General features: G+C 46.8%; 1 protein-coding gene across 1 annotated transcript; it reads left to right on the forward strand.

Moving 5' to 3' along the window:
• Window positions 1-6,976: 6,976 nt before the first annotated feature.
• Window positions 6,977-8,243, forward strand: LOC119359690 (transcription factor bHLH153-like). Its single transcript, XM_037625793.1, has 4 exons — window positions 6,977-7,211; window positions 7,303-7,368; window positions 7,474-7,593; window positions 7,763-8,243. Exons 1-4 carry the CDS (start codon window positions 7,026-7,028, stop codon window positions 7,886-7,888), a joined length of 498 nt encoding a protein of 165 aa, XP_037481690.1. The 5' UTR covers window positions 6,977-7,025; the 3' UTR covers window positions 7,889-8,243.
• The last annotated feature ends 2,850 nt before the right edge of the window (window positions 8,244-11,093 follow it).

The following is an 11,093-nucleotide window of genomic DNA, read 5'->3' on the forward strand; positions in this document are numbered from 1 at the left end:
ATGAACTATAATATGCAAGGGATAACGGAAACAACTCCCAAGCTCTTCGTGATGCTGAAATCAACGAAGGTAGAAATCAAGAAAAACATCAAGTGTTGATGGTTGACAAGACCACTAGTTTCAAGAAAAGGGCAAAGGGAAGAAGGGAAACTTCAAGAAGAACGGCAAGCAAGTTGCTGCTCAAGTGAAGAAGTCCAAGTATGATCCTAAGCCTGAGACTAAGTGCTTCTACTGCAAAGGGACTGGTCACTGGAAGCGGAACTACCCCAAGTGATTGGCAGATAAGAAGGATGGCAAAGTGAACATAAGTATATTTGATATACATGTTATTGATGTGTACTTTACTAGTGTTTATAGCAACCCCTCAGTATTTGATACTGGATCAGTTGCTAAGAGTAGTAACTCGAAACGGGAGTTGCAGAATGAACAGAGACTAGTTAAGGGTGAAGTGACGATGTGTGTTGGAAGTGGTTCCAAGATTGATATGATCATCATCGCATACTCCCTATACTTTCGGGATTAGTGTTGAACCTGAATAAGTGTTATTTGGTGTTTGCGTTGAGCATGAATATGATTTGATCATGTTTATTGTAATACGGTTATTCATTTAAGTAAGAGAATAAATTGTTGTTCTGTTTACATGAATAAAACCTTATATGGTTACACACCCAATGAAAATAGTTTGTTGGATCTCGATCGTAGTGATACACATAATTATAATATTGAAACCAAAAGATGCAAAGTTAATAATGATAGTGCAACTTATTTGTAGCACTGCCGTTTAGGTTATATTGGTGTAAAGCGCACGAAGAAAATCCATGCTGATGGGCTTTTGGAATCACTTGATTATAAATCACTTGATGCTTGCGAACCATGCCTTATGGGCAAGATGACTAAAACGCCGTTCTCCGGAACAATGAAGCAAGCAACAGATTTGTTGGAAATCATACATACTGATGTATGTGGTCCGATGAATATTGAGGCTCGCGATAGATATCATTATTTTCTGATCTTCACAGATGATTTGAGCAGATATGAGTATATCTACTTGATGAAACAAAGGTCTGAAACATTTGAAAAGTTTAAAGAATTTCAGAGTGAAGTGGAGAATCATCGTAACAAAAATGAAAGTTTCTACGATATGATCGTAGAAGTAAAATATTTGAGTTACGAGTTTGGTCTTCAATTAAAATAATGTGAAATAGTTTCACTACTCACGCCACCTGGAACACCATAGTGTAATGGTGTGTCCGAACGTCATAACCGTACTTTATTAGATATAGTGCGATCTATGATGTCTCTTACCGATCTACCACTATCGTTTTGGGGTTATGCATTAGAGACAGCTGCATTCACGTTAAATAGGGCACCATCTAAGTCCGTTGAGACGACACAATCTGAACTGTGGTTTGGCAAGAAACCAAAGTTGTCGTTTCTTAAAGTTTGGAGTTGCGATGCTTATGTGAAAAAGTTTCATCTCGATAAGCTCAAACTCAAATCGGAGAAATATGTCTTCATAGGATACCCAAAGAAGACAGTTGGGTACACCTTCTATCACAAATCCGAAGGCAAGACTTTTGTTGCTAAATTTGGAGTTTTTCTAGAGAAGGAGTTTCTCTCGAAAGATGTGAGTGGAAGGAAAGTAGAACTTGATGAGGTAATTGTACCTGCTCCCTTATTGGAAAGTAGTACATCACAGAAAATTGTTTCTGCGACACCTACACCAATTAGTGAGGAAGCTAATGATGATGATCATGTAATTTTAGATCAAGTTACTACCGAATCTCGTAGGTAAACCAGAGTGAGATCCATACCAGAGTGGTACGGTAATCTTGTTCTGGAAGTTATGTTACTAGACCATGACGAACTTACGAACTATGAGGAAGCGATGATGAGCCCAGATTCCGCAAAATGGCTTGAGGCCATGAAATCTGAGATGGGATCCATGTATGAGAACAAAGTATGGACTTTGGTTGACTTGCTCGATGATCGGCAAGCAATTGAGAATAAATGGATCTTCAAGAACAAGACTGACGCTGACGGTAATATTACTGTCTATAAAGCTCGACTTGTCGCAAAAGGTTTTCGACAAGTTCAAGGGATTGACTACGATGAGACCTTCTCACCCGTAGCGATGTTTAAGTCTGTCTGAATCATGTTAGCAATTGCCGCATTTTATGATTATGAAATTTGGCAGATGGATGTCAAAACTGCATTCCTGAATGGATTTCTGGAAGAAGAGTTGTATATGATGCAACCAGAAGGTTTTGTCGATCCAAAGGGAGCTAACAAAGTATGCAAGCTCCAGCGATCCATTTATGGACTGGTGCAAGCCTCTCGGAGTTGGAATAAACGTTTTGATAGTGTGATCAAAGCATTTGGTTTTATACAGACTTTTGGTGAAGCCTGTATTTACAAGAAAGTGAGTGGGAGCACTACAGCATTTCTAATAAGTATATGTGAATGACATATTGTTGATCGGAAATAATGTAGAATTATTCTGTAAAGCATAAAGGAGTGTTTGAAAGGAGTTTTTCAAAGAAAGACTTCGGTGAAGCTGCTTACATATTGAGCTTCAAGATCTATAGAGATAGATCAAGACGCTTGATAAGTTTTTTCAATGAGTACATACCTTGACAAGATTTTGAAGTAGTTCAAAATGGAGCAGTCAAAGAAAGAGTTCTTGCCTGTATTACAAGGTGTGAAGTTGAGTAAGACTCAAAGCCCGACCACGGCAGAAGATAGAAAGAGAATGAAAGTCATTCCCTATGCCTTGGCCATAGGTTCTATACAATATGTCATGGTGTGTACCAGATCTATTGTATACCCTGCACTGATTTGGCAAGGGAGTACAATAGTGGTCTAGGAGTAGATCACTGGACAGCGGTCAGAATTATCCTTAGTGAAATAAGGATATGTTTCTCGATTATGGACGTGACAAAAAGGTTCGTCGTAAAGGGTTATGTTGATGCAAGTTTTTGACACTGATCCAGATGATTCTAAATCTCAATCTGGATACATATTGAAAGTGGGAGCAATTAGCTAGAGTAGCTCTGTGCAGAGCATTGTAGACATAGAATTTTGCAAAATACATACGGATCTGAATATGGCAGGCCCGTTGACTAAATTTCTCTCACAAGCAAAACATGATCACTCTTTGGGTGTTAATCACATAGCGATGTGAACTAGATTATTGAATCTAGTAAACCCTTTGGGTGTTAGTCACATGGAGATGTGAACCAATCACATAAAGATGTGAACTATTGGTGTTAATCACATAGCGATGTGAACTAGATTATTGACTCTAGTGCAAGTGGGAGACTGAAGGAAATATGCCCTAGAGGCAATAATAAAGTTATTATTTATTTCCTTATATCATGATAAATGTTTATTATTCATGCTAGAATTGTATTAACCGGAAACATAATATATGTGTGAATACATAGACAAACTTAGGGTCACTAGTATGCCTCTACTTGACTAGCTCGTTAATCAAAGATGGTTATGTTTCCTAACCATGAACAAAGTGTTGTTATTTGATTAACGAGGTCACATCATTAGTTGAATGATCTGATTGACATGACCCATTCCATTAGCTTAGCACCCGATCGTTTAGTATGTTGCTATTGCTTTCTTCATGACTTATACATGTTCCTATGACTATGAGATTATGCAACTCCCGTTTGCCGGAGGAACACTTTGGGTGCTACCAAACATCACAACGTTACTGGGTGATTATAAAGGAGCATTACAGGTGTCTCCAAAGGTAGATGTTGGGTTGGCGTATTTCGAGATTAGGATTTGTCACTCCGATTGTCGGAGAGGTATCTCTGGGCCCTCTCGGTAATGCACATCACATAAGCCTTGCAAGCATTGCAACTAATGAGTTAGTTGCGAGATGATGTATTACGGAACGAGTAAAGAGACTTGCCGGTAACGAGATTGAACTAGGTATTGGATACCGACGATCGAATCTCGGGCAAGTAACATACCGATGACAAAGGGAACAACGTATGTTGTTATGCGCTCTGACCGATAAAGATCTTCGTTGAATATGTAGGAGCCAATATGGGCATCCAGGTCCCGCTATTGGTTATTGACCGGAGATGTGTCTCAGTCATGTCTACATTATTCTCAAACCGTAGGGTCCGCACGCTTAACGTTACGATGACAGTTATTATGAGTTTATGCATTTTGATGTACCGAAGTTAGTTCGGAGTCCCGGATGTGATCACAGACATGACAAGGAGTCTCGAAATGGTCGAGACATAAAGATTGATATATTGGAAGCCTATATTTGGACATCGAAAGTGTTCCGGGTGAAATCGGGATTTTACCGGAGTACCGGGAGGTTACCGGAACCCCCCGGGAGCCATATGGGCCTTAATGGGCTTTAGTGGAAAGGAGAAAGGGGCAGCCCAAGGTGGCCGCGCGCCTCCCCCCCTCCCCTAGTCCTATTAGGACTAGGAGAGGTGGTCGGCCCCCCTCTCTCTCTTTCCCCCTCGGGGAATCCTAGTCCAACTAGGATTGGGGGGGGGGGGAGTCCTACTCCCGGTAGGAGTAGGACTCCTCCTGCGCCCTCCTCCTGGCCGGCGGCCCCCTCCCCCTTGGCTCCTTTATATACGGAGGCAGGGGGCACCTCTAGACACACAAGTTGATCCTTGAGATCGTTCCTTAGCCGTGTGCGGTGCCCCCTGCCACCATATTCCACCTCGATTATATTGTAGCGGTACTTAGGCGAAGCCCTGCAACAGTAGAACATCAAGATCGGAACTCTTCCCCGATGCTTTGCTGGATCGGAGCCCGGGGATCGTCATCGAGCTGTACGTGTGCTAAGAACTCGGAGGTGCCGGAGTAACGGTGCTTGGATAGGTCGGATCGGGAAGACGTACGACTACTTCCTCTACGTTGTGTCAACGCTTCCGCAGTCGGTCTGCGTGGGTACGTAGACAACACTCTCCCCTCTCGTTGCTGTGCATCACTATGATCTTGCGTGTGCGTAGGAAATTTTTTGAAATTACTACGTTCCCCAACAGATGTGTCGTCTTCTGCTTGCCGAGACAGAGTGCATAAACTTTCTTCGTCAGAGATTGGCGAGTCTGGTGGTGATTCTGGCGCGGCTTCATCCATACTGAACATCGCGAGCAGTTCATCTACAATGTGCATCTGAACTGTAGGCGAACACACATGGTCTTTGCCCCATTTCTCGCCGCACTTGAAACAAAGTCCCTTAGCACGCCAGATTGCGCGGAATGCGGCTACTTTGCTGACTTCAGATGTAGCTCGGGCGGCATCAGTGCCGCGCCTATCTTCAGAGTTGGCTGTAGGCATGGCAGGTCGCCCAAAGAATGGCGGTGATGCCGTCCTGGAAGCTTGGCCTTGACTGCGGTTTACATGCGGAAAACGCCCGTAGTATGACTCGCCGTCGGCCACTTCCTCCTGAAGTAGGGCCAGCGAGCACACCGTGTCCAGGTCTGGTGGGCGCTGGACGAGCACCACGACACGGATGTCCGGTCGTAGTCCCTCAACAAAACATGTCAGGAAAAAATAAGGGTGAGTAGATTCTGAATATGGAATCAAATGATTCATCAAAGATTCAAATCGCTCGATAAATTCAGCAATGGAGGTGGTCTGTTTAATGGCGTAGAACTGACGGATAAGCATCTGGTGCTTATCACGTCCGAAACGAGTACAGAGGAGAGAGGCAAAGGCCTCCTAGTCTAGGCCAACTAATTTTTTCTGAACAGATTGCAGCCAGATTCCTGCCGGTCCGAATAAATTGAGAGTTGCCATTGGTACGGGATAAGAGTCTGGAATTGAAAACATCTGGAAGTACTGCTCGCAGAGAGTTTTCCAAAGTTGTGGGTTCTCGCCGGTGAATAGTGGAAAATTCATGGGCGGTGGTGGCTGTCCCATGGTGGCGAGAACAGAGGACGACAAGGGAGGTGGATAGGAGGGAACAAGTGGAAGGGAAGGCGTACCCGTGACCGGGAGTACCCCCGGCGACTCTAAGGTCACTGGTGGTTGCCCCCCGGTAAGATCGACATCGTCGTGGCCACTGGTCCCGTGGAGGCTCTCCGCCGGCTTCCTCGCGCGGCGGAGAGCGGCGGCGGGGTTGGAAGCAGGGGCGCCGCTCCACTCGACGAGTGCGGTGTGGCCGCTTGGAGTGAGGCGACCGTGGTCTCCAGCTTGGTGAAGCGGGCCTCGAGATCGGGCTTCCAGCGAAGCAGATCGTCGATCTGAGACGTCTGTGCCTGGAGCTGCTTGAGGACGATGGCGGAGTCGTTCTTCGCATCTTGGTGAAGCTTGTCGAGGTACTCCTTGAGCGCCGGATCCATGGTGGCGAGAAGGACCTGCCGCGCGTGGACGCGGTGACGGGTTTCCAGGGTGGATTTGCAGCGGATCTGGTGGTGTGTGGTCTCTGATACTAGGATGTTAGGTACCAGGTCGATCTATTACAGATACAAGCTTGAATTCGAAGATACACTCAGCTTCTCGTTGTTCTTGGGAAAGAAGGAGGTAGGTGGGGAAAGCAGAGGAGGAGAAAGCCGCCGTTCGTTCTGATCCTTCTGGATGCGTCGTTCCTTGTGCGTGAGAGGATAAGTAGGCGCCGGTGCGACGTGGGCTCAGCGGCCCCATTTCGGCCCGATGAACTTCCTGTTGGGCTGCGCTATCCTCTTGGGCCTGCTGCTGGTTCTCCTTGCCACCAGGCCGTCGTCGGTGACGCGGCTTGCTGTCGTGGCAGGTCGTGCGCTGACAGTTGAGTAGGAGCTCATATAAAACTAAAACTAGGTTTTGTTTGTCTGAGACTGAAACCAGACCTCCTTCTGAATAGATAATGGGAGAGTGATTTCCATGAAACCGACCTCTGAACCAACGACTACGGTTGTAAAAGTCAGCTTTTACTTGAGACGGAGGGCTAGCTAATGGTCATACAGAAACGCTCCTGGTTTTCAGCAGGGAAAAAGGGGCGAACCGTTCGCCGCGAACGTACGCGTAGCCAGCAGCAGTAGCGGGGGAGGAAGATGATGATGACTCAAGTGGCCAACCACAGCAAGAGGAACCACACCGACAGCTACTTCAGCGGGAAGCAGCAGCAGGCCGGCGCCACCACCGCCACCAGCAGCGGCTCGGAGGAGTTCGGGGGCATGGGGTCCAAGAAGCCGAGGAACGCTAGCCCCAGGGGCGGCGGCGGCCCCATTTCTCCCAAGGTGCGTGCACTGTTAAAAAGCCTGCGCATCCGCCTCACGCCTGTGAATTCGATGTTGTTTTGCTGATGCGATTTTTGTTGCGATCGAGCAGGAGAAGAAGGACAAGGTCGGCGAGAGAGTGGCGGCGCTGCAGCAGCTCGTGTCGCCATTTGGGAAGGTATTTGCTTGCCTCTGCAGTGCCTTGCTTGCTTCTCGTCTCTGCAAAGCAGCTCGCTTGCAATGAATGATTGTTCGTTGAGCATATTTGGTTGTGAAAATGCAGACGGACACAGCTTCTGTTCTTCAGGAGGCCTCGGGCTACATCAAGTTCCTGCACCAGCAGCTCGAGGTTCTTAGCTCCCCGTACATGCGCCCTCCTCCGGCGCCCGGCGCCGAGCCTGAGGTGAGAGAGAGCTCACGCTGTTATTTTAGCCGATCGTTGCACACTATTCTGAAATTCCCCGAACATTCTGAACATGATAAACTCTGACAGAAGTATAAACCGCAGTGTATGATTTTTTATTTGTACTGAAGAAATGCATCTTATAATGGTTTTGTCATGGTCGACGCAGGACCCCGAGCACTACAGCCTGCGGAACCGCGGCCTGTGCCTGGTGCCGGTGGAGCAGACGCTGCAGCTGACCCAGAGCAACGGGGACGACCTCTGGGCGCCGGCGAACACCACCAGGCGCTGCTGAAGCGAAGCCCGAGGCTGGCCCAGTCTCGACGGCGGCGATGGCCGCACTGCGTGGCAGGGGTAGAATTCCGGTGCAAGCGCGCGCATGCGCATGGCTGACCCAATTCAGTCAATCACCTAACACAATCGTTTCATTTCGTTTCGTTTCCGTGAACGTCCTCAGCAGACCCTGTGCTGGCGCCGGTAGTATGTAAAATTAATCAGCCCACCTCTATCAGCATGTTATTTGGAACATGGCTTGACGGAGTTGATTCTGATACTGCAAGGCACATTTGTGTGGGCGTTTGTGCTTTACTTTGGGTAGTATGAAACTGCAGAAATGATTTAGTATTTAACAGATCAACAAACATTCACTTTTTGCAGGTTATTTCCAGGACCACGGCGTTCATCCGTATGTGGTCGCTACTCACTCCGACGGAGGCCAGGGAGCGTTTGGTTACTGCGTCTACCCGATGAGAGATGATAGCGCGGGATATTTTCAACCGGTTTGGATGGCGGTCATGTAATAGGATAGACATGTAGTGCTCCTATTGTGTTTGCCAGCCGGTTGTGGCTTTGGGTTTTAGCTCTTTCGAGCTTTTTGTTTATTTTAGCACCTCGATACTTGACGACTTTGCTACTGGATTATGTTTTTAATAATATGAACCGTATGCATCTCTCCGATGCAGAGGCTGGGGTAAGCCCCTTTTCAAAAAAAAATGTGTAATCGTCGTGTATAGCGAGACGACGCACCGCCGATCGATGGATGGATCGGTCCCCGTGGTCGTTGCGTGGGTGACTCTGTGGTTTAACATTGGTAGCGACCTGTTGCTGTCGCCGACTAATCATCAAAAGCAGCAGTTTCATTCATGCCCGTCCATGCTCATCAACCCTTGTACTAGAGAGTAGTATCAACATGCGGTGCATGCATTTGTGCCGGATGCGATTCTCCGGGTCCCTGTCGCCTGTCGGCGCCATGTTCAGGTGTGCTGAAAAACTGCATTTAGGTGCCCTGCGTGTCTTGTGTCGGCGGATAGTTTCTTAAATCAGTGAGCAGTGCGTAAATGCTATTAGGGCACATGTGGTTGATCGGGGATTAATGCTAAAACCTGCATTTAGGTAGTTGGTCTTGTGTCGGTGGACAGTTTGTGAAATCAGCGAACGGAACCAAACGTGTTTTTAGGGTAGTGGCATTAATGAAGACATGACCCAAATAGAACCACCGAAGGCCAGTGCCGTTCGAATCCCGTGAGATCCGTCAGAGACACACCTTCACATGTCCTCATACGACGCTAGACGCATCACCGGAACGGGGCTAGACGGTGAGAACATTATTCCATCTTCTGGGAGCCGTTGTCGTCTCACTTTTTTGAGTAGGGCACAAATCCTAAATGAAAGGACATGCGATGCCCTATGTGTGGTTTTGGTAATTGATGACATTCTCTGTGGACTAATGGTTGCATTGAGTTATATTTGAAGTATTTTTCCATAGGCATTTCTTGAAGTCCATGTGTTGGTTTCAAGGAATTTATGGGTTGACCAAGTTGCTATTAAGGAATTACCCAAAGATTGGTCATGTGAGTGTTGAGCTTATTGCAAGCATGTCTTGAAAAAGAAGATTGTGTGATCATTCATGTTTACCTTCAAGACATCATCCAAACGAAGAGAGTTGGAAAGATTCAAGGTTGATCAAGACTAAGTCAAGAGTGAATCAAGCTGATCAACTCATAAAGCGTAGAAGATGTACCGAGAGGGATCAAGTGATCCCATGGTATGATAAGCATTGTCCATTGCACTATGTGTACTAACCCATGGTCTATGTGAGAGTCTATGTGGGGTTAGGTACGTGTCCATGGGCTTGCGTCAAGAGGAAGATATCATACAACCCATGGAAAGGATGACATCAAGTGGTGATCGTCATCAAGATTGCCGTGTGCAAGTTCAAGTGGAGCATCACGAAGAGATCAAGTGCTTGAAGCTTGCCATCCATTATAGTGTCAATGGACTTGTGAAGATGTGCCGAAGAGTGGCTCACCCATACTGGAGTATGGGGGAGCAATCATCTAGTCTCCATCGACCCAACGCAATCAAGAAAGGTGGTCCATCTTGAGGAGGACAAGATCGTCATCATCTAGCTCAAGTGGATCATGTGCAAGGCAAAGGTTTGCCCTTGATAGGTTTTCTATTTTACCGGTCTCATGGTGATAGTTGGGAGACCGGGTTATAGGATCGATAGCCGTACTATCAAGGGGGGCTCTCAAGTGAGTAGCTTGATCGTATCGTTCGTCGAGAGCTCAAACCATTCATCCTTGCATCATGTTTCTTGGTTCTTGTTTGGTTCTCTTTGCGAGTCTTAGAGCTTATGGTCATCTTGATGACAAGCTTGACTTCATCGAAAATGGAGTTTGCATGCGTCTTCTATGATGTTTTTTGTGTTGGAGGTTTTACCGGTCTTATCCGAGGAAGGGTTCTCATCATTTTCTTTTGGGCCTTTTCTCATTTGCTTATTTGTGACGCCCCGAGACCGACGTGCCAGGTGTCTTTCAGTTATTCGCTGTTGTTGCCTTGTCATTCCTTGCATGTCATGCATCTCATATCATGTCATCATGTGCATCGCATCATCATGTTTTAAAACTTGCATTCGTCCGGGTTCTCCGAGTTCTCTCCGTTGTCCGTTCCGAGCCCAGACACACTTGCACGCGCCCGCGGCATGTCCGAAATAGTGTTTTATAAGTGGCAGGAAAATGTTCTCGGAATGGGTTGAAAGTTGGCGTGCGATCGTGTTATAGTGTAGATAGACCGCCTGTCAAGTTTCAACGCATTCGGAGTTTGTTTGATAGCCCAACCATTAAACTATAGCGGCATTATAGCCGGTCTAACGTCGGACGTTTTCGGTCTCCGAAAACAAATGTCGGGCCCTCTCTCTCTGTTCTCACCCTCACAGTCTCGCCACAGCCCACCTAGTCCATCCTCCTTCCCCTCTTCGCTTCCTGAGTTGCCCGATGCGACCGCACGGTCCGAAACCCTCTCTGCACAGTGCATCAAACCCCTCACGTGCGCGTTCGAAATTGTCCCGGACCCGACCCGGGCAGTCGTCATCATTGGATCTGGATCATCCCCAAACGTCTATAAAACGTCTCCGTTTTCTTATTTAGACTCCCTAGCTATTTTGTTCGCGACCGTCCGATTTTTGGAGGGACCAAATAGTCTAACGTCAAATCCCCTAC

Source organism: Triticum dicoccoides, chromosome 2A, assembly GCF_002162155.2.
Source record: "Triticum dicoccoides isolate Atlit2015 ecotype Zavitan chromosome 2A, WEW_v2.0, whole genome shotgun sequence".
In the NCBI taxonomy this organism is placed as follows: Eukaryota; Viridiplantae; Streptophyta; class Magnoliopsida; order Poales; family Poaceae; genus Triticum; species Triticum dicoccoides.

What these genes read in the sequence shown, in the direction of transcription:
- LOC119359690 (XM_037625793.1), top strand. Translation starts at nt 7,026, where the DNA reads ATGATGATGACTCAAGTGGCCAACCACAGCAAGAGGAACCACACCGAC. An exon ending in TCGTGTCGCCATTTGGGAAG is followed by an intron (nt 7,369 to 7,473) that starts GTATTTGCTTGC and finishes GTGAAAATGCAG; the next exon opens with ACGGACACAGCTTCTGTTCT. An exon ending in CGCCCGGCGCCGAGCCTGAG is followed by an intron (nt 7,594 to 7,762) that starts GTGAGAGAGAGC and finishes TGGTCGACGCAG; the next exon opens with GACCCCGAGCACTACAGCCT.